The sequence below is a fragment of the Typopeltis vanoorti genome, chromosome 3 (assembly GCF_054136105.1).
Source record: "Typopeltis vanoorti isolate ZY-2024b chromosome 3, IOZ_Tvanoo_1.0, whole genome shotgun sequence".
Classification (NCBI taxonomy): Eukaryota; Metazoa; Arthropoda; class Arachnida; order Uropygi; family Thelyphonidae; genus Typopeltis; species Typopeltis vanoorti.
In genome coordinates, this window is record NC_143551.1 from 112,744,393 (window position 1) to 112,764,283 (window position 19,891).

The following is a 19,891-nucleotide window of genomic DNA, read 5'->3' on the forward strand; positions in this document are numbered from 1 at the left end:
AGTAATGAGCTGAGTCTAACATCTCCAATTTTGATATCAAGTGTAATAGCACTTTACTTCATAAAGTGATCCATACAGATTATGAAAAACAGTAAAGATAATGTGTACCCTTGTCTTACGCTAGAAAATAAAAAATCTGTCATGCAATGATTCAATATAACACATTCAAATAGACATTTGCATTTAGCTATGAAATCTATCTTTATATATCATTTCAAATGAATACACTGATAGTTCAAAAATTGTGAGTAAACTCATTCAACAAAAGCATGAAAGCTTCATAATTTCTTTTTGAAAAGCAAGAGAAAGAAATATAACAATACACCACTAAAATAAAGTTAGTTGCTTGAATATTGTACTATATAACCTTACAGCCATACTAAGAAAAATAATGCTAAGACTAAAAGAATTTGTTGGTAAGAATATTTTTATTAGTTCTAGATATGTTTCAAACATGGATAAATAATCATCAGTACATGAGTAGGCATGCACACACAGACACATGCAATATACCAAAGAGTTAAATTTCTTTTACCCAAGACAACAATAATCTCTGCTTTGGATCCGATTTTGGCTTGATAATAAAATATTGTTTACGTATCCGCCAACCTAAAAGACCAAAAAAGATGTATATGATATTAATAGGATGAATTTTGCAAACAAATTTGTTTGAATAAATATCAATTACATAAGAAATTAGCTTCAAGATACCACAACACCATGAGGTTGAACAGTTGAATTCCTCATGCTTCACATGTTAGTTGCATTCTTTATGACTTTTCTGCATAAAGAGTGCAACTATTTTGTGCATTACAAATAAAAGAAATATTTATTTATTTATAGCTCTTTAAAAAAATAAAAATAAATAAAAAAAAGTAAAATAGTTAATTCAATATTAGATAATCTCAAGTAAAAAGTATAGTAAAAATGTGTATACACAGTACAGCCCCCCCCCCCCCGAGTTCTGGACTGGTAAGAGCAGGTAAGAACATGACAAAAATATTTCAAATTTTGACTTATCTTTTTATATATATATACATCTATCCAATATATATAAAATAAGCTTTTTATGTCACGTTTTGAAACTCAGGGGCTATCCTGAGCGTCAAGTCTTCAAAATTCGAGTCATGAGAATTCAAGGAGAACCGGCCTACCAGTCTGGAACACGGGGGGTTGGGTGCCGTAGGCACCAGGGGAGCATAGCCCCCCCCCCTAGTATATATATATAGAGAGAGAGAGAGAGACACAGAGAGAGTAGATTTAAAAATCATAATTCTATTTAATTATTCATAATTATAAATAATCATGGCATGAAAACTGCACTTGTCTGCTCATCCATGAGGAGTGTGAATTTGGGTTATTATTAGTTGTATTTATAATGCTAATTCTGTTTCAAGTTTCATGTAGTAAATAGTTTTTATGTATTTACCTCACTTATCGTGTCTATTGGAGAATGCTGGTCATTGATGTTTTTTTTTTTTTTTGCTGTTGAATATCACTGATTTTATCATAATGGAATATGACTAATGAAAAGATAGGATATCCATGAATCATTTTATCTTCAATGAATACTCAGTTGTACCAGGAGGTAACCAGTTAATCGTGACACTGCAACTTAAAAAACAGGCATGTTGTGGAGAGTGGTAATTAGCTAATTTCTTACCCACTGATAAAATATGCAGAATATGAACAAGAACTGTTAAGAGTGGATATTAAAATTTGGAAAGTTGAGAAAGAGGTATTTATTTGCCCAAAATACCTAAATGTTTGATTGTTTCTGGAGTTGCCAATGTGTCCAACTGTATCACTGGCCCTGTCTATCCAACAGTGTTTTGAAGCCAATCAAAATTCAGAAACACACTAAGGTAGTTAGTATGTGGAAAAATAAGGGCTTTATTTTGAGAGTTTTTATGATACTGAATGTTTTCAACATTTTCTTATGATAAATAGAGAGCTGTAAATAGAGAGTTTGCTTTTTCCATAAGTGATTCTGGACATAAATGTTAGAAGCAAAAGTCTAGTGAAAAATGGTATTGGTAATAAAAAAATAATTTTTTTAATCATTTTCTGCATCAACACTAGTAGTTATAAAGGGTTAAAATTAGTCATAGAATTAACAAAAGGCTTGCAGTAGATTACATCAATACTAGTAATATCTGACAAGTGAGATATTTGCATGACTGTTGAGCCAGTGCAAAATTTTTCCAGTCCTGTAAATAATTAAATAAAAAAATTAAGACATTTTGGTTTAAGTATTTAAACCATTTAGAAAGTGAATAATGGGAAATTCAAAAATAATAATACAAGCACATTGAGAATTGTATCTTTTGGTGTGCAGTCATGAGAATGCCAGGTAAATGTTATACTATTAAGATCCAATATAGGTGTGTGTGTGAGAGAGTATGTTAAAAATAATTTTAAAAAATATTAAGCAATAGTTATTGATAAAAACCACCCAAAATTTTCGCACAGAGATCTTCATTGCAGTGGATCCTATGGTAGTATTTTAATTCCATGTTCATCAAGACTAGATAATTGTGTGGTTTATTCAGTTCAATAAGAGTGATGTTCTAAAAGTTTTTTTTATTATTATTGCAACAGGTAAGCCTATCTATCCACAGTAGGACAATAGACAGGCCAATTGCAAGTACTGCAATTACATGGAACATATCAGATCCCTTGTGTTATGTTAAACTTTATCTTTTGGAAAAGGTAAAGAACCGATTTGGTTGATAGGCTTAAACATAGCTGCAATATGAAATTTCTTTAGGACACATACAGCATGTTCAGAGGTGTCCCTAACATATGAGATATCATCTTATGAGAGTCATCTCTTCTTGTGGAATTAGGAGAGAAAAATACTGACTGAAATTTGTTTGATGGAAGAAATTTCTTGCTGAAGAAACTCAGATGAGAAACATACTGTGTAGCACTTGACAGTAGGCATTTAATAATACCACATTTCTGTGAGGGATGAGATGCTGATGTTTGATGAATATTAATGGCCAGAGAAAGTAGGTAGATAAGGAGCCATGCATTTTGCTTCTTAAGAGGATATCAAGAAAGGATAAAGTTCCATTTGATTCTATTTCTATAGTGAATTTGATTCCAGGGCATAGGTTATTTTTGTAAGAAGATAACCTTGGCCAAAATTGTAGAGCCCATCAGAGTTCCTTCAATCTATCTGTAGTTATCTTCCAGCTGAAATATCTCAAATTCAGAATGAATTTGAAGAGGCCTATGATGCTGATGAAATAAAAAACGATAGAAGTTCTAAGGTATTATTTAGAGCAGCATTTCCCAGATTTTTCCTATGACGGAACACTTCACAAATCCTGAAATTTTCACGGAACACCTTGGTTATTTTGTACTGGACTAATAATTAATTAATTTTTAATTAATAAGTAATTATTAATATTATAATGTTTATTAATTAATAATTAATTATTAATATATTACAATATTAATAATTAATTATGGCATGATCATAAAAAGTATTAGTACACTTATGTATATGGTGTGACATGTTGACAAATATAAAATTACATTTAAATCAGTTATCAATCAGTGGACTAATGAAATCTTGTAGCATATTAGTTTCCTCAGGCCAACATCATTAAATTAATTTGTGCTGATTTTCATTGACATATCCCATTCTGATCACCCAAAATTTATATTATTATAAGTCCTTACGAGTGAATGCAGACTTTTTCTCCTGTGTGCTGTAGTTTTTCCCTATTTGTACATCCTGGACATCGCTTTGTAGGCCGCAGGTGGATGAATCACTATCTGTTGCATCACAAACACCTTCAATAAGAGATTTATTAACACCAAAATTAAACAAAGTCTCTTGTCTCTTATTCATATTAAAATTTAAATCTGTAGGCCTATTACTTTTAAAAAATAACGGCACTATGGTTTCGAAACAAGCACTTTCACCCTACAATACAAACTTGTGAAGAAAGTATTCAGTATTACTAGATTTGAGAACCGATAGACTACCTTGATCTTCAATTTCAGTGGAAAAATTTTCTTTATACTTCCTTGCTGATTGGTCACTAACATTTGCAACACAGATGTTATTACGTTTTGAGAACAGAGGATAAGCCGTCCATTGTTGTAATCGGCTTGCAGGCAATTTTTATGAGCCGGTCATAAACAGCAATATTTCCTTTCCTGAATTACTTTCATGTTTAAAAATACACAGCTTAGTCACTGACATCACGGAACACTTATTCACTTTCTGCAGAACACAATTTGGGAAACCCTGATTTAGAGCTATATTGGAAGAGAGAATGTCAAAATTGACCATTAAATCACAAGAGTTGAGTTTCAAATTCTCCGATTTTTGAAATAAAATTGGAGGTATTTTTTTTTATAAAAAGTAGGAATAGCCAGTAAAGGGAGTAAGGAGATTTGAGAGGAACCTGAAATTTTGTATTAGGATATTAAGCAACAATCAGTTACAGAGGATATTCAGGTTTATGCAGTTTAGGATGACCATAAATCCTGAGTTGTCTTAGATGATAAGGTGAAGTTTATAAATGATATCTGACATCATTCTGACTACTGTTCTGATCTGATTACCAAATATAATAAGATTTGAGATCTTATGTTTATATTTGGTAGTCTAGTCAAGTACTGATATTTTCTTTATCAGCTTAAAGATTTTTGTTATTTCTTAAAGATCAAACATTTTAATTCTGAGAAGGGAATATTGAGAGAGTTCTTGAACCATAAATAATTTGAGAAACCTCAAAACATAACTCATTTCTATCTTCATAGGTAAGATGTGCTCAATATTTTTTTATTTTATTTTAAAGACTAAACTCAAGGAGCTATATAAGCTTGTCCAGAGCAGACTTTTACAAATATCTATGCCTACTGCAGGATTTGAACTCACAACCTGTTGGTCACATAGCATACTCACTATCTGCTGTCTTCTTAATACTATTTTCATAATAATACTGGCAGTATTTTTATGAAGAAAATCCTAATATGGGAAACATTTAAGAATGACTGTAAATTTGTGGCCTCATACTAAGAGATTAACTTCATCCTCTGTCAATCTGTCAAAAGATAGATTAACACCACTTATGAGGGAGTCTGCTAGAACCAGGAAGTCACTGTTTGAAGTATTTTTAATTATTTGTTTAGTTTGGTTGATTTTAATTATTAAATTAACAAAACTTAAACAAAATTTAAACAATTAATTAAACAATGTTAATTTAATTTTTTAACAAAAATTAAATTAACATTGTTTATGTCATCAATTATTCATTAATGACATTTTGAAAGACTAATAAAATGTTTAAAATTATGATTTATTTTTACCTTTTACTTTCGTTTTTAATAAACTCATACATCTATACTGGATCGTAATTGTATAAGTTTACACTGGCAATCTGCAATAGTATTTGAAAAAAAAAACAATTCTCCATGCTGGATAAGAGAGATGGGCTACATCTGAATGAATCTGGTGCGAGTCAGTTGGAGAAACTGTTGCTGGAGTGAATGTAAGACCTGAGGAAGAGCAGGGGGAATAAGGTAAGCAAGTTTGTGAATGGAGAGGTGAGTGGTGTGAGGGAAGAGAATAAAAAAGAAGGAACATAGTGGACAGGGGACCCACTGTGTGAAAACTGTGGATGATGGATTCAGGAGTAGATATGTGAGCATGCAAGAAAGGATTAAGACAGTCAAGGATGTGGGGATGATATTTATATCTGGGAAGGGGTGTAGTATCAATGATGATAGACAGGAATAGATAGAAGAGAGTGTAGAGGAGTCATGTCCAAGAAGTGAGATTAATGGGACTTGTTATAGAAACAGAAATGAGCTAGTGTGTATGTTTACAAATGCTAGAAGTATTCGAAACAAGGGGAATGAAATTGTAACATTGATAGAGTTCATTTGCCCAAAAATTGTTGGTGTAATTAAGACATGGGTGAACGAGGAATGATATTCTGACAGGAATAGAGATTGAGGGATATGTAGTCTTTCACGAAGACAGACAAAACAAAAAAAAAGGAGGAGGAGTGTTATTGATGATGATGCCAGAGGAGTTGTGCTCATCCAGGGTGGAGATATCAGGAGCAAATACTGACAGTGGTTTTGAAGCAGTATGGTGTGAAATAGAGGTGGACCAGATGAAATGTTTGGTAGGGTGTTGTTATAGACTTGGTAATGTGGAAGGTAGCAAGGAGGAAATGTTTAGACAAATTGGTCTGGCTAATAAGAGAAGGGTGATCATTATGGGTGATTTCAATTATGGTAATATAGACTGGAATGAAAAGACAGCATCAGAAACCAAAGATAATGAATTTCTTGAGTTTCTAAGGGATAACTTAAGCAGACGTAACAGAGACCACACATGGATCGAGGGTCTTGGATTTGATTACCTCATCAGAAGATATCATTGTAAATGAAGTGTCGCATCATCTTCCAATTGGTGAAAGTGACCATGAAGTGATCACTTGAGTGTTGGCCAGTCATATCATGACTTGGAGAAAGAGTTATACAAGGGTGGTCTGAAAAGTTCTTGGCCTCAACCATAGATGGCAACACTATTGGCAAGATTTTTTTTTTTTTTTAAGTTGGTACATCTATCATAAGCATCCATGTGAAATTGCAAGTCATTCTATCAAGTAGTTTGTTTTATACAGCTGTCTGAAGCAAAAGTGTTGTCTGTATCCCTTGAAATGGATAAAATTGAGTATAGTGCAGTTATAAAATTCTTTGTAAAAGAAGGTTTAACGCCAAAAGAAATTCATTTGAAGTTCATAAAAGTTCATGGGCACTCTTCTCCTTTGCTTTCGACAATTAAGAAATGGGCTGCTGAGTTTAAACATGCCGTACTACCAGCCTTGAAGATGATCCACGTGAAGGACATCCAAAAAGTGAAACACCAGAAATCATTGATCAAGTGCACGATATGGTATTGGATGACATGTGAATCAAAGTGCATTAAAACTGCTGACACTATATGCATTTCAAAAGAACGTGTAGGATATATTTTGCATGAAGAATTGCATATGAAAAAGCTTTGCGCAAGATGGGTGCTGCGCTTGCTCACAGCAGATCAAAAATGCACTCGCATGAAAATCTGAGCAGTGCTTGGAGTGGTTTAACAAGAATAAAACTGATTTTGTGTGTCGATTTATTACTATGGATGAGACTTGGATTCACCATAACACACCAGAATCTAAATAACAGTCAAAGCAGTGGACAGAAGCCAGTTGTTCAGCATTAAAGAGGACAAAGTCGGTTCCATCAGCAGGAAAGGTCATGGCATTGGTGTTTTGGGATGCTAAAAGCATTTTGTTTATTAATTATCTTGAAAAGGGTAAAACAATAACCAGGAAATATTATTCAGATCTTTTAACCAGACTAGATGAAAAAATTCGCGAGAAAAGACCCAGTTTGCAGAAGAAAAAAAATTATCTTTCATCAGGACAGTGCACCTGTCCATAAGTGTTTTGGCAATGGGAAAATTAACAGATCTGCACTATGAATTGTTGGAACATCCACCCTATTCCCCAGATTTAGCTCCCTCTGACTTCTATCTCTTCCCAAAACTAAAACTCTTCCTCACTGGACTGATCAGCATTTTTCTTCAAATAAAGAGGTGATTTGCAGCTGTAGGAGTATTTTGCAGATCTTACTGAGAACCACTAAAGGGATAGGATAATAATGCTGGAGCATCTAGAATAAATGTATTAGTCTTAAGGGAGATTATGTTGAAAAATAAAAATAATTTTGAAATTATAAATTCGTTTTTTCATTGTTAGGCAGAGAACTTCTCAGACCACCCTCGTATGTGGAACTATAAGGTAATTATGGCAAACTCAGGAGGAAGCTTGCAGTGATATCATGGAATGAGGAATTGCAGGAAAGGAAATCGATGCTGTTTGGTGTTGGATTTGATTATTTCATCAGAAGATATCATTGTAAATGAAGTGTCACATCATCTTCCAACTGGTGAAAGTGATCATTTCATAGTGTTGCATTTCATGATATGGCTGGCCAACACTCGTGTTGGCCAGCCATATCATGATTTGGAAAGGGTTATAAGTGGAATGATAAGGCAAGTGATTATGGCAAACTTAGGAAGAAGCTTGCAGTGATATCATGGAATGAGGAATTGCATGGAAAGGAAATCTATGCTGCTTGGTCTCTACTCAGGAATTATTTGGCAGAGGCAATGACTGAGTGTATTCCAAAGGTCAGGAGATGAAATATGGTAGGTGTAAAATGGATGATTGAAGAGGTGAAGCATGTAATCTGGAAGAAAAAGGCAATGTGGAGGCAGAACAAGATGAGTGAAGATAATCAGTTACATGAGGTATACAAAGAGCAAGTAAGGAAGGTGACTCAGTAAAGGTAGCAAAAGTGTGGTATAAGCAGCAGTTAGCAAATGACACTAAAAGAAATCCTAGGGAATTTTTTTTGATATGTGGCCAGTAGTAGGAAGAATGATTATGGGAGGATTATGTTAGTCATTGATAATGGGAAAATGGTAAACACCGAAAAGGATATAGTGAAGATGTTTAATGAGAAGTTCGTTAAGGTATTCTATCCTTGTGATTGTAACATAATGCAGAACTTGAGATCAGTGAGTACTGCAGAAAAACCAATGATGATGAGTGAGTAGGAGGTATATGAGGAATTGAGTAAAGTTGATGTCAACAAGGCCATGGGACTGATATTATATCACTGCATCTTGAGGGAATGTTCCAGGGAGTTAACAACCCTCAACGTGAGTCTAAGATTAGTCCAGGTCCCAAAGGAATGGAAAGATGACAAAACTAAGGCTTCAAATTAAAGGCCAATCTGCTTGTTTGGAGTTGTGGTCAAAGTATTGGAGAAGCTAGTGAGGACAAAGATTCTGAACTAGGAGGGCAGCAGTAGAATTCTCTTTAATGGACAGTATGGGTTCGCTAAAGGAAGATCATGTTTTAGCAATCTGCTTGCTTATTTATTTTCATAGTTTGGGTGTTTTTATTGCTGATTTTCATTCTAAAATTTGTTACAGCTGTTATTCAATTTAGTTAGAGAATGGTGGAGACTTGCACTAGATGTGACAAATACATTGGAAAAGGGAGATGCATATACAGTAGTATATTTAGATTTTGCAAAGGGTTTCGATAGATTACCACATGACAAATTGGAACAGATGGGGGTTGGATAGTAGATTAGTGCATTGGATTGGAGATTGGTTGTCTGATAGGTATCAACAGGTTGTGAATGGACGAGTGATATCCCAGAAGAGGAAAGTCACTAGTGGCATTTCCAAGAGGTCTGTTTTGTGGCCATTGTTGTGTAATTTGTACGTATATAAATGACATTGGAAAGGGCTTAAATGTGATACACAGCTGTTTGCAGATGATGAAAGTTGGGGAGAGTTATGAGAAGTACAGCAGATGTTGTAGCTCTGAGAGAGGGCCTAAACAGACTGTCTGAATGGGCGAATGTGTTGTGATATCAGTGTAATGTTACAAAGTGTAAGGTTTTAAAATATGGGAAGCAAAGATGAGATGCAGAATATAAGATTGCTGGGAATATTTTGGAGGAGATAAAGGAATTGGGGGTTGTGGTGGATAGAGATTTGAAATTTTGTGGACATTTTGCTAAAATTGTGAGGACGACACAGTGGATTATGAGAATGATGCGGAGAACACTGATATGCAAAAATAAGGATGCTTTGATTCCATTGTACAAGACTTTGATCAGGCTGCCATGGATTACAGTGCACAGATTTGGTTGCCAGGTTTTCAAAAAGATTATGAGATGTTGTTATATTTAGGCAATAATTATCAAAGAAAGGAGGAGTTGCAATAATTATCAACACCATACACGAACATAAACTTTTTGATTGGAAGGTAGCAGTGACGCACTCAAGATTTAATCTTGGGGAGGGGAAGTTAAGTATACGATTTGAGAATACACACTAGGCATTGCATATGACCTATGACTGAGTATCTGCAGTGATCGCCAATACATGATATCCATGATCTCCTTTAGCCAGGCTCGGGCAAACGAAATAGCACTCAGTCTGACGGAGCAATACTTCGTTTGCCTTTGCGTTCAACAGTGGGCTGTGAATCCCAAGAGCTATAGGGTATTCCCACCTTGTGACCGATAATTCATAAGTAGTATAGAAATAGAAGACACGGCACAATATAAATAAAAAAATAATAATTTTAATTAGGAAAAGATTTTTGGAAAATTTTCTAGTGTTTTTCCTTTTTCTTTTTGGGGGACAGGGTCCCTTGGCCCCCTCCCTGGGTGCACCATTGGAAGGCAGTTTCAAGTAGAGTTATGTGGGCAAACTTCAAAATAGGGAAATGGACAATGAAACTTATTTGTGCCTATGGTCCCACCAAAGGTCCTTGTTGGAGATCTGAATAGCAAAGTAGGAAATGAATCCCACCAGGCATATAGGAACATTTTGGGAAATTCTGGAGAAAAGGGCAAACTGTCCTTCTACTCAAGACATGGACTAGTCATTATTAACATCATGTTCCAACATAAAGATGTGCACTATTCATGTGGAGAGAAGACAAAAAAAATAAGAAAAGCCTCATTGACTATGTCATTGATAATGATATCTTCATGATGGTTCAGAATACAAGAGCGTACAGAGGATTTGAAATTGGAAGGGGATTTGTACAGAGGATTTGAAATTATCAGGCTAAGCAAGATAAAAATGAATATCACATTGAAAAGAACAGTATGTAAGAAAGTTTTAAAAAGAATTAAAGTTAAGCAGCTTTTACAGATAAACTGTAGCCTCGACTAAAACATTATTGAACAAAAAAGAAACATTAAAAATAAGAAATAAACCTTGAAGTCTCAGTAGCAAACTCTGAAGAAGGCTGACTGATTCAGCTAGAAGCATGTAGTGAAGTTAAAGTGGTGTTCTGTTAAAGAAAAAAGCACACCAAAAGTTACTAGCAAATAAGTCAGCAGATGCCCTAAAATACAGATGAAAATGTAAGAGAGAAAAGCTATGTTTAGAAGTAGCTAAACAAAAGTCATAGGAATACGTCAGCAAGAATATAGAAAATAAATATCAGAAAGGTGGCAAAATGTTCTGGAGGCTAGATAAAGCTCAGAAATGGAGTACTGTAAAAGGAATCAAAGATGATAAAGGTAACATGAAAACTGAAGATAAGGATATCCTAGATGTCTGGAGTAATTATTTTATAAGGCTGTTAAATGAAACAAGTAGTGACAGAACCATACTGGAAAATTTTTCAAGAGGAACGCAATGAGGAGTACATATCAATACTTGAGGTAGAAAATGCCATCAAAAACTTGAAATGTGATTGAAAGCAGATGAAATAGATGACGTTCGACCAGAAATGCTGAGTATGGAGGTATAATAGTTTTGCAGTGGCTACACTACATAATTCAAAGCGCCTGGTCAGAAGGTCAAATTCCAAATGATTGGAGTAGAGCTCTCATAGTTCCCATCTATTAAAACAAAAATAAAGCTGAATGTGAGATTTACAGATGAATTTCTGAACTAAGTGTTCTAGGTAAGATTTATGCAAGCATATTTGAAAAAAGCAGCTGAGAAAAATTGTGGAAGAGAAACTTGGAGAAGAACTGGGTTCACGCTAAATATAAGTTGTAAATATCAGATTTTCACATTACAACAAATAGTTGAGAAATCGTGCTAATATGACAAGGATCTGTACTTAAGTATTGTAAATCTTATATACTACAAGGTGCCCAGAGAAAAGCTCATCGAAACAATAAAATTATATGGGGTAAATGCAACATACAGAGCAATACAGGAAGATAGTTTGATGTGAAATTAGGGGTACGACACGGTTGCACATTATCTCCACTCTTTCTTTCTTTCATCTATATGGATCACATTATAAAAGAAAGTGGCATTAGGCCTGATATTAGAATTGGACATGTCAAACTCAGTTCTTTGCTTTATGCAGATGATGTACTCCTAAACACATCTAGTGCAAATCTCCACCATTTGCTAACTAAATTGAATAATAGCTGTAACAAGTTTTAGAATGAAAATCAGCAATTAAAACACCCCAACTATGAAAATTGGCAGGAACATAGAAAGTTTCAGTTGCATTTCGAATGGAAATTGTATAGAACAAGTAAAATATTTAAGCAAAGATGGCAAATTAAATCTGGAAATAGACAACTGAATATAGCAAAGTTGGTATAGTGGTTAGCTAACTGAACAAATTTATATGGAATGAGAGAGAAATTAGCCAAAACACGGAACTAGCAGCATGCAAAACAGTTTCAAACCAGTTTTAAATTATGGATTTGAGTGAGAGTTGAGTTAGAAATAAAGCACTTGATCAAAGACTAGAGACCACAGATATGAGAGTTCTGAGAAAAATTAGGTGAGTGAACCGATAGCATTAATGGCAGAATCATATTAAAAATGAAGATTTTAGAAAGGAACTTGACACTATTAGCATTCAAGAATATGTAAGCAGAGCTTATCTAAGGTGGTATGATGGGCACTTAGATAGAATGAGTGAAGAAAGGTTAGCAAAACAAGAAGACCAAGGTCTAGGTGGATTGATTCAGTCAGAAGTGCCTTAGAAGCACGAAATGTTAGTTATGACAATATTGGAGTTTCTCACTAATAACAGACTGATTTGGAGGAAAATTGTTGATAAGAGATTAATAATGTAAACTTAATCATGTAGTGCTGTCATAGTAACCTGAACACCCCTTGAGGGTATATATCAGGAAATTGATTATGATGATGCATCAAAAGAACGGAGAATATTGCTAGGTGGCATGATGGTTTATTTTATGTGCTTGATCACTGATATTTTTAATAATAAATTTTCAATATTTTAGTAATAGTTTAATTAATTGAGAAATAAATTTGGATACGGAAGCTATTGTGGCATTTTGTATAAAATTATATGCCTGGTTTATGTATTTTGTCTGAAAATAGTATGAAGACAGCTTGTACAAGGAATGAGTTTTGACAGTGTATTTTTCTTCTTTTCTAAGGTGATATAAAAGTTTTTCAATTTGTTTTATGATATTGGGCGTCAGGTCTTCTGTAATTATTTTATCAGTGTTGGTATCATTGACAGCTTTCATTTCATTGTGTTAACCAGTTCTGTCGATTATTGCAGTAATATTACCTTTACTGATAATTAATTTACATTTTCTATGCTTAGAAAAAGGCAAAATGGAAGATTTGGTTTGGGAATAATTTTCCTATTTATGATATTGTTTAGTTTTTCAAAAAGCATAGTTGTGCTTCTATTATATATTCTTATCGGGGAAACATTTAGGAAGGAGAGTAAAATTTTCATTTTTGTTCACTTCAGTTTCATCCTGAGAAAGACGGTACCTGGATAGATTTATATCTAAACCATAAGTACTATGGTTGTTTCAGGTACAGTGAAAGGGGAAGAAGGAAAGTAGGATGTGTGCACCAGTGTATATTGGTGTAACACCAATGTATGCATTGGTATTGATAAATCAGTTAGATTATTCCATTTTTATTATTGTGACATTATTGTATTATATAAGTGTTGCCATTAAAAAGTATATTAAAAAGTACCTATTTGATTTCGAGGACAAAATCAGATAGGATCTTTTTTTGTGTTTATAGCATCCTGATTGGCTCTTTTTGTTAGAAATTCAGAGTAACAATTTGATTTCATTATCTCTGAAATTAGATGATGGTAACCATCAATTTCACGAGTATGTTTACACTGAGTTAGCTTTGCATTAGGAACATCCACCTAATAACGCATTGGTCCACCTCTTGTGTGATCACAACTCACAGACACCTGGTAACAGATTCCACAGGGTGTTGAACATCCTTCATGTGTAACTTGACCCATGTCTGCTGCAGCAACTCCATCAGTTCATGCTCATTCTGTGGAGGAGAATCAGCAATTCTCACACCCCTGTTCTAACATGTCCCACACGTTAACTGGTTACAGTCAGCAGAGTTTGGGGCCAAGGCAATGTGGCGAATTCGATGTCGTGCTCCTCCAATCACTCAGTAGTTGTACGAGCCCGATGACAAGGTGCATTGTCTGTTGAAAGATAGCACTGTGGTCAGGGTAGACCTCCTGCAGATATGGATGGAGATGGTCAGCTAACCAACAGAACTAGGGCATGCCAGAAAAAAGGACCCTAACACCACCTCCATTGGCATGTTGAACTCCAACCATTCAACCAGGGAGATTGGGTTTCATGCTGTTTACATCAAATGTGAATCCGACCAGCAGCATGGTGCAGATTCATCATTCTAGAAAGCTTCTTCATCTGTCAAGGGTCCATTGCTAATGATGTTCCTTGGCCCATGCAAGGAATTGTTTGAAATGTCTGGCAGTCATCACAGGTACTCTTGTTGGTCTCCAGTTGTGGAACCCCCAGGCAAAGCAAGGTAGTGCATGTGGAAATGGGTTGAACTTTTCTGCTGCTGCACTGGTGGATGAGCTATGTGATTGTTGCACATCGCTGCTGAAATACCACTTGTGACACCCAGCACTCATCAGCCATGCATGGCTGACCAATGTGGGACTGCTGGATGTCTGTTCATGGTTAATCCAGTCCTGGTACACCCTTGATACAGTAGTATGGAAAAAATCAATAAGTACAGCTGATTCCGAAATAGTGACACATGCCCTCCAGGCCCCAACTATCTGCCTACAGTTAAATTGGCTTATGTCGCCATGTTTTGTCATTACTGGCAAACATTTACTGATTACACATAGAGGATAGGCGTGCCCATTTATAGTAGCCGCATATGACATTGATATCATGTATTACTTAGTTATCATGCTGAATATGTAAATTGGAGGGGGGGGGTTTCCTAATGCAAAGCAATATCATTGTTGGGTTTGTCTTGATGGGTTTGTTTGAGGTTCTTTTTAGTTATGGAATGTAAGTGCTCTAGTATAGAGATACAGTAATCTCAGTAATAAAAAAATTTTTTAAGATCTATGGTCCATCTGATTCATCGTTTTCCTTGTTTACTGGTTTTATTTATGCTTCATTATCAATACCATCCTCGTTCTGCATGCTCTTGGCTCAATCAAGTGTGGCTCCAAATATTTTGTCATCCTCACCTTCTAAAAATATACAACCAGGTATGTCTTTTAAATTACTCTTTCAGTATAAATTAAAAAAAAAAAAAAATATATATATATATATATATATATATATATATATGTTATTTAACTTAGCCTCTGGAGATACAGGACAGTAGAATTATGTAAGTTATTGCAGTTTTTTTGTTAGTATTGGATATCAGGTGCAACATGAAATCTAGTTTCAGAAAACTCAGAGAAATCATAAAAGTTCTTGAGAAGCATATCAGCATATACTTATTGAAATTATGGAGAAAAAAGTAAGACAGCTAAGCTACAGGTTTAACAAAAAAAAAAAAAAGAAAAAGAAAATTTAAAGAAAATGCATTTCAATTTCACTATAGCAAAAACTAAAATTTGCTATGATAAACTTTTCACTATAGAGTAAAATCTATAGATTTTACTTCGATGTGTTAATTTTTTAACTTATCGGGTTCGACTTTACAGAGGTTTCTATTAATATATTTTGTATGATTTTATGTAGTAATATGTCGTAATTGTATGAATGTTAAATTTTACTGTAAATGTGCACAAAAATAAGCTTTATTAAGTTGTATGTAAAGCAAAGAAAAGAGGATTAGCAGAGATTATAACGATGACCGTGCATAAACAAAAGTTTGAAAGATCTTGCAAACATAAAAATATGCACCCACGATATAGTGTCTTGCACGGAGCCTGCTGATGTGATGTCACTGTGCCAGCGGGTGATCCTGGCAACAAATACGTGGTTACATAGAATGAGACAAGATATTTAAGAGGGCTGAGAGGATTCTGAAAAATATAGAGAATAGAGGATTTTTGAAGACTCTCACTGGTCACTCTATCACTCTCCTTTCTGAGTGTTGGAGGCTTATGGCACCGGTCCCTTTCAGTGGATGGAATTCTGGTGGTGAAGGTGAGGTCATATTTCGATGGAACTCTAGCCAGATTGACATGCTCAGAGCATACAGCTATCCATGGGCATAGCAGAAGACATTGGCAGTTCATTTCATTTCCTGTTTTTGATGGAGAAATCTACCTAAATTTCCTGGCAACTGCAAGAGTGAAGAACCACCATATCATCCAGTCAACAGTCGTATTCCAGAAAAAGGTCGCAAGGTTAAGCAAACCTAGCTGAAGAATTGTTCATGTTAACTGGACTGTATCTGTAAAGGCTACTGTAAGTAAACAAATTTTGTTAATGTTTTAAAAGCTTACTGTTGGAATTTATGTATGTAATGAAAGTGCTCACAGGAAATTGTTAATAACTAGTTAAGTAAACAGTTATGGTCATGGGGGAAATGAATGTAAATTTGGTATACAGAATGAACAGAGATTAGCTAAGTAAGCACATAAGGAATAACTGTATGTTAAATTTAGATGAGTTAACAATATAAAGGGTTAAGCAAGTGTTATGTAAGAGAAAATTAATTATATGTTGCACTTAATGTGTATATGACTAGGTTGAGAAAGAGATTTTCTCTCTCTTACATTGTGATTTGTAGTTTTAATTTTCAAGCTAAATATACAAATTAGAATAGCGCAGTCGTTAAATAAATTTTTCTAATTGCGTAGTGTGAGAGTTGATAACCTGTTTATCGTGGACGGACTAATAACAAAGTTCATTCACATGCAGTGGGAACATAAAGAAAATTATAAGGGATTAATAGAGAGGTCTATCTTAAGCAGATTATAGTTATGACTGAGTAAAGTAGAAGTAAGTTAGGCCTAATATGCATATGCAAAAGAATAACAAAGGCGCAGTTGATAGAAATACAAAGTTGATAATAGACATAGAACATTAGAATGGTGCAGTCGACGTCAAGTAACAATCAAATTATAAACCAATAATATAATTTATAACTGAGAGGAAACCTCTACATAGCCTTTAAAGGAATGTGGAAAACCGACCAGGGCTTCTGACCTAATGTCCAATCCTCACATTCTTGTGGTGCACCCTGTTGGGTATCTACCTAGATACTGAACGAACGAGGATGGGCTGGCAATTTGGGATTTAGCAGACCAAATTGTATTCCTATTGGTTAAACCAAAATACAAAATGATGGTACAACATGACAAAATTTCATGTCGGCTGGGGTGTCACCCGGTTAAACAAGGTCCCCGTTGTTTTTGCCAGGGAACCAGGTCGAACAGCAAAAAGTCAGCTACAGGAACAAATCTGAAAACAAACCCCAACTTAACATCACCAGAGTTAAAGATCGGTACTATCAACGTAAGAAGCCTGAATGGCAAAGAAATGGAGCTAGCTGAGGAATTAGATAAGTACCAGATCGACATAATAGGGGTGACTGAAACAAAAATGACAAAAACTGGTGAGATCTTTCTGAGCAATAAATACAAAATGTTATATTCGGGCAATGGCAATCAAGGAAAAAGAAGGAGTAGCCATAGTATTCAACACAAAATACGAGGCTAATCTTCTTGAATGGCAGTCAGTCTCAAGTAGAGTAATGTGGGCAAATATGAGAATGGGAAACTGGACAATGACACTTATTTCTGCTGATGGTCCCACAGAAGGTTCCACTAAGGTAGAAGTGGAGAAATTTTTTGAGGCTCTAGAGAAAGCTACTGACACAATGAAAAAGGAAAAGTTGGTCCTTGTTGGGGATCTAAATAGCAGAGTAGGAAGTGATTGTCAGACATACATAAATATTTTGGGGAAATTTGGAGAAAAGAGCATAATAATGGCAAATACCTGTTGAATTTCTGCTCAGGACATGGACTGGTTATTACTAAGACCGTGTTCCAAAAAAAAAATGTGCACAAATTCACATGGAGAGAAGAGGCAAGAAATAAGAAAAATCTCATTGATTATGTTACTGTTCATAGTGATGTCTTCTCCCTTGTGCAAGACACCAGAGTGTATAGAGGATTTGAAATGGGAAGTGATCACTATTTAGTCGAGCAGGATAAAATTGAATTTCATATTGAAAAGAATAACATGTAAGAAAGTTTTAAAGCAAATAAAAGTTGAGCAGTTCTCAGATGTGAACTGCAGACTTAAAATACACAAAGATTATTGAAGAAAAAATGAAAGAGTTTGAGAATAGGAACCAAACTTTAGAGATTCAGTGGCAAGCCTTGATTGATTCAGCCAGAGAGGCATGTGATGAGGTTGTCTGCAAGGATAGAAAAATCAGAACTCCATGTTGGACACAGGAAGTTAAAGAGGCAGTGAAGGAAAAGAAGAAAGCATATCAAAAGTTACTGGCAAATAAGTCAGCTTGTGCTCTTAGAGAATACAGAGACAAATGTAAGAAAGCTAAATACTGTGTAAAACTAGCTAAACAAAAGTCATGGGAGGACTTTGGCAACAACATAGAAATTAAATATCAAGAAGGTGGCAAAATATTTTGGAGGTTGTTGAAGAAGCTTAGAAATGGAGGAAAGAGTACTGTAAAAGAAGTTAGAGATGATAAAGGTGACATGAAAACAGGAGAAAAAGATATCCTTAAAGTATGGAGTAATTACTTCGAGAAATTGTTAAATGAAACAAGCAGTGATAGCACAGTGGTAAAAAACACTCAACAGGCATACAGTCAGGAATATATATCCATACTTCAAGTAAAAAAGCCATCAAAGGCTTGAAATGTGGAAAGGCAGCAGGAGTAGATGATACTCGATAGGAAATGCTGAAGTATGGTGGTATAAGAGTCTTGCAGTGGCTGCTCTGCATAGTTCAGAAGGCCTGGACAGAGGGACGAATTCCCAATGATTGGAGTAGAGCTCTTAGAGTACCCATATATAAAAAAGGGAAATAAAACTGAATGTGAGAATTACAGCTACTGAGTGTTCCTGGAAAGATATATGCAAGTACACTTGAGAAACGGTTGAGAAGAATTGTAGAAGAAAAGCTTTGTGAAGAAGAAGAAGCTGGATTCTGGCCAAATAGAGGCTGTCAGGATCAGATCTTCACTTTAGTCAGCAGTTAGAATTGAAGGAAGTACAGGAAGATGGTTTAATGTTAAATCTGGTGTGAGACAAGGATGTACATTATTCCCTCTGTTATTCATTATCTATATGGATCACATTATGAAGGAAAGTGGTATTAAACATGATATCAAAATTGGAGATGTTAATGTCGGCTCTTTGCTTTATGCGAACGATGTTATACTTCTAAATAAATCCACTACAAGCTTGCAAGATTCCCTGACTAAACAGAATAACTGTTGTAATAGATATGGTATGAAGGTCAGCAATAAAAAGACAAAGACAATGAAAATAGGCAGAATCGTTGAAAATGTCAACTACATTATGAACGGAGAACCTGTGGAACAAGTAAAACATATCACCTACTTAGGAACGATTTTTAGTGAAGATGGTAAATTAAATATGGAAATAGACAACAGAATCAATAAAGCTGGTATAGTAGGAAGTCAACTGAATAAATTCATATGGAATAAGTGAGAAATTAATCAGAATACTAAATTAGCTGTATACAAGACGGTGTTCAAACCAGTTTTAACTTATGAAACTGAGAGCTGGCTCAAAAGTAAAACACCTGACCAAAGACTAGAGTCCACAGATATGAGAATCCTGAGAAAGATAAGACGCGTGAACAGATGGCATCAATGGCAATATCATATTAAAAATGAGGATATTAGGAAAGACCTTGACATTGTCAGCATCCAGGAATGCGTTAGAAGAGCTAATCTCAGGTGGTATGGTCATTTAAACAGAATGGGCAAAGAAAGATTGGCAAAACAAGTGTTCTCTGCCAGGTTGGCAGGAAAACTACCCAGAGGAAGACCAAGATATAGGTGGATTGATAT

At 34.9% G+C, this 19,891-nt stretch overlaps 1 protein-coding gene across 3 annotated transcripts in view; it reads right to left on the reverse strand.

Annotated features, from left to right (window-relative positions):
• The window catches only part of LOC150108473 (PX domain-containing protein kinase-like protein), a 307,545-nt gene that overhangs the window by 227,536 nt on the left and 60,118 nt on the right, over window positions 1–19,891 (reverse strand). For all 3 annotated transcript variants that reach the window (XR_016548134.1, XM_090390804.1, XM_090390803.1), the window contains exon 5: window positions 536–609. Coding sequence is in view for 2 of the 3 variants with exons in the window: in XM_090390804.1 (XP_090246930.1) it covers window positions 536–609 (74 nt within the window). In the remaining variant the exon portion in view is untranslated. The remainder of the gene's footprint in view (window positions 1–535; window positions 610–19,891) is intronic.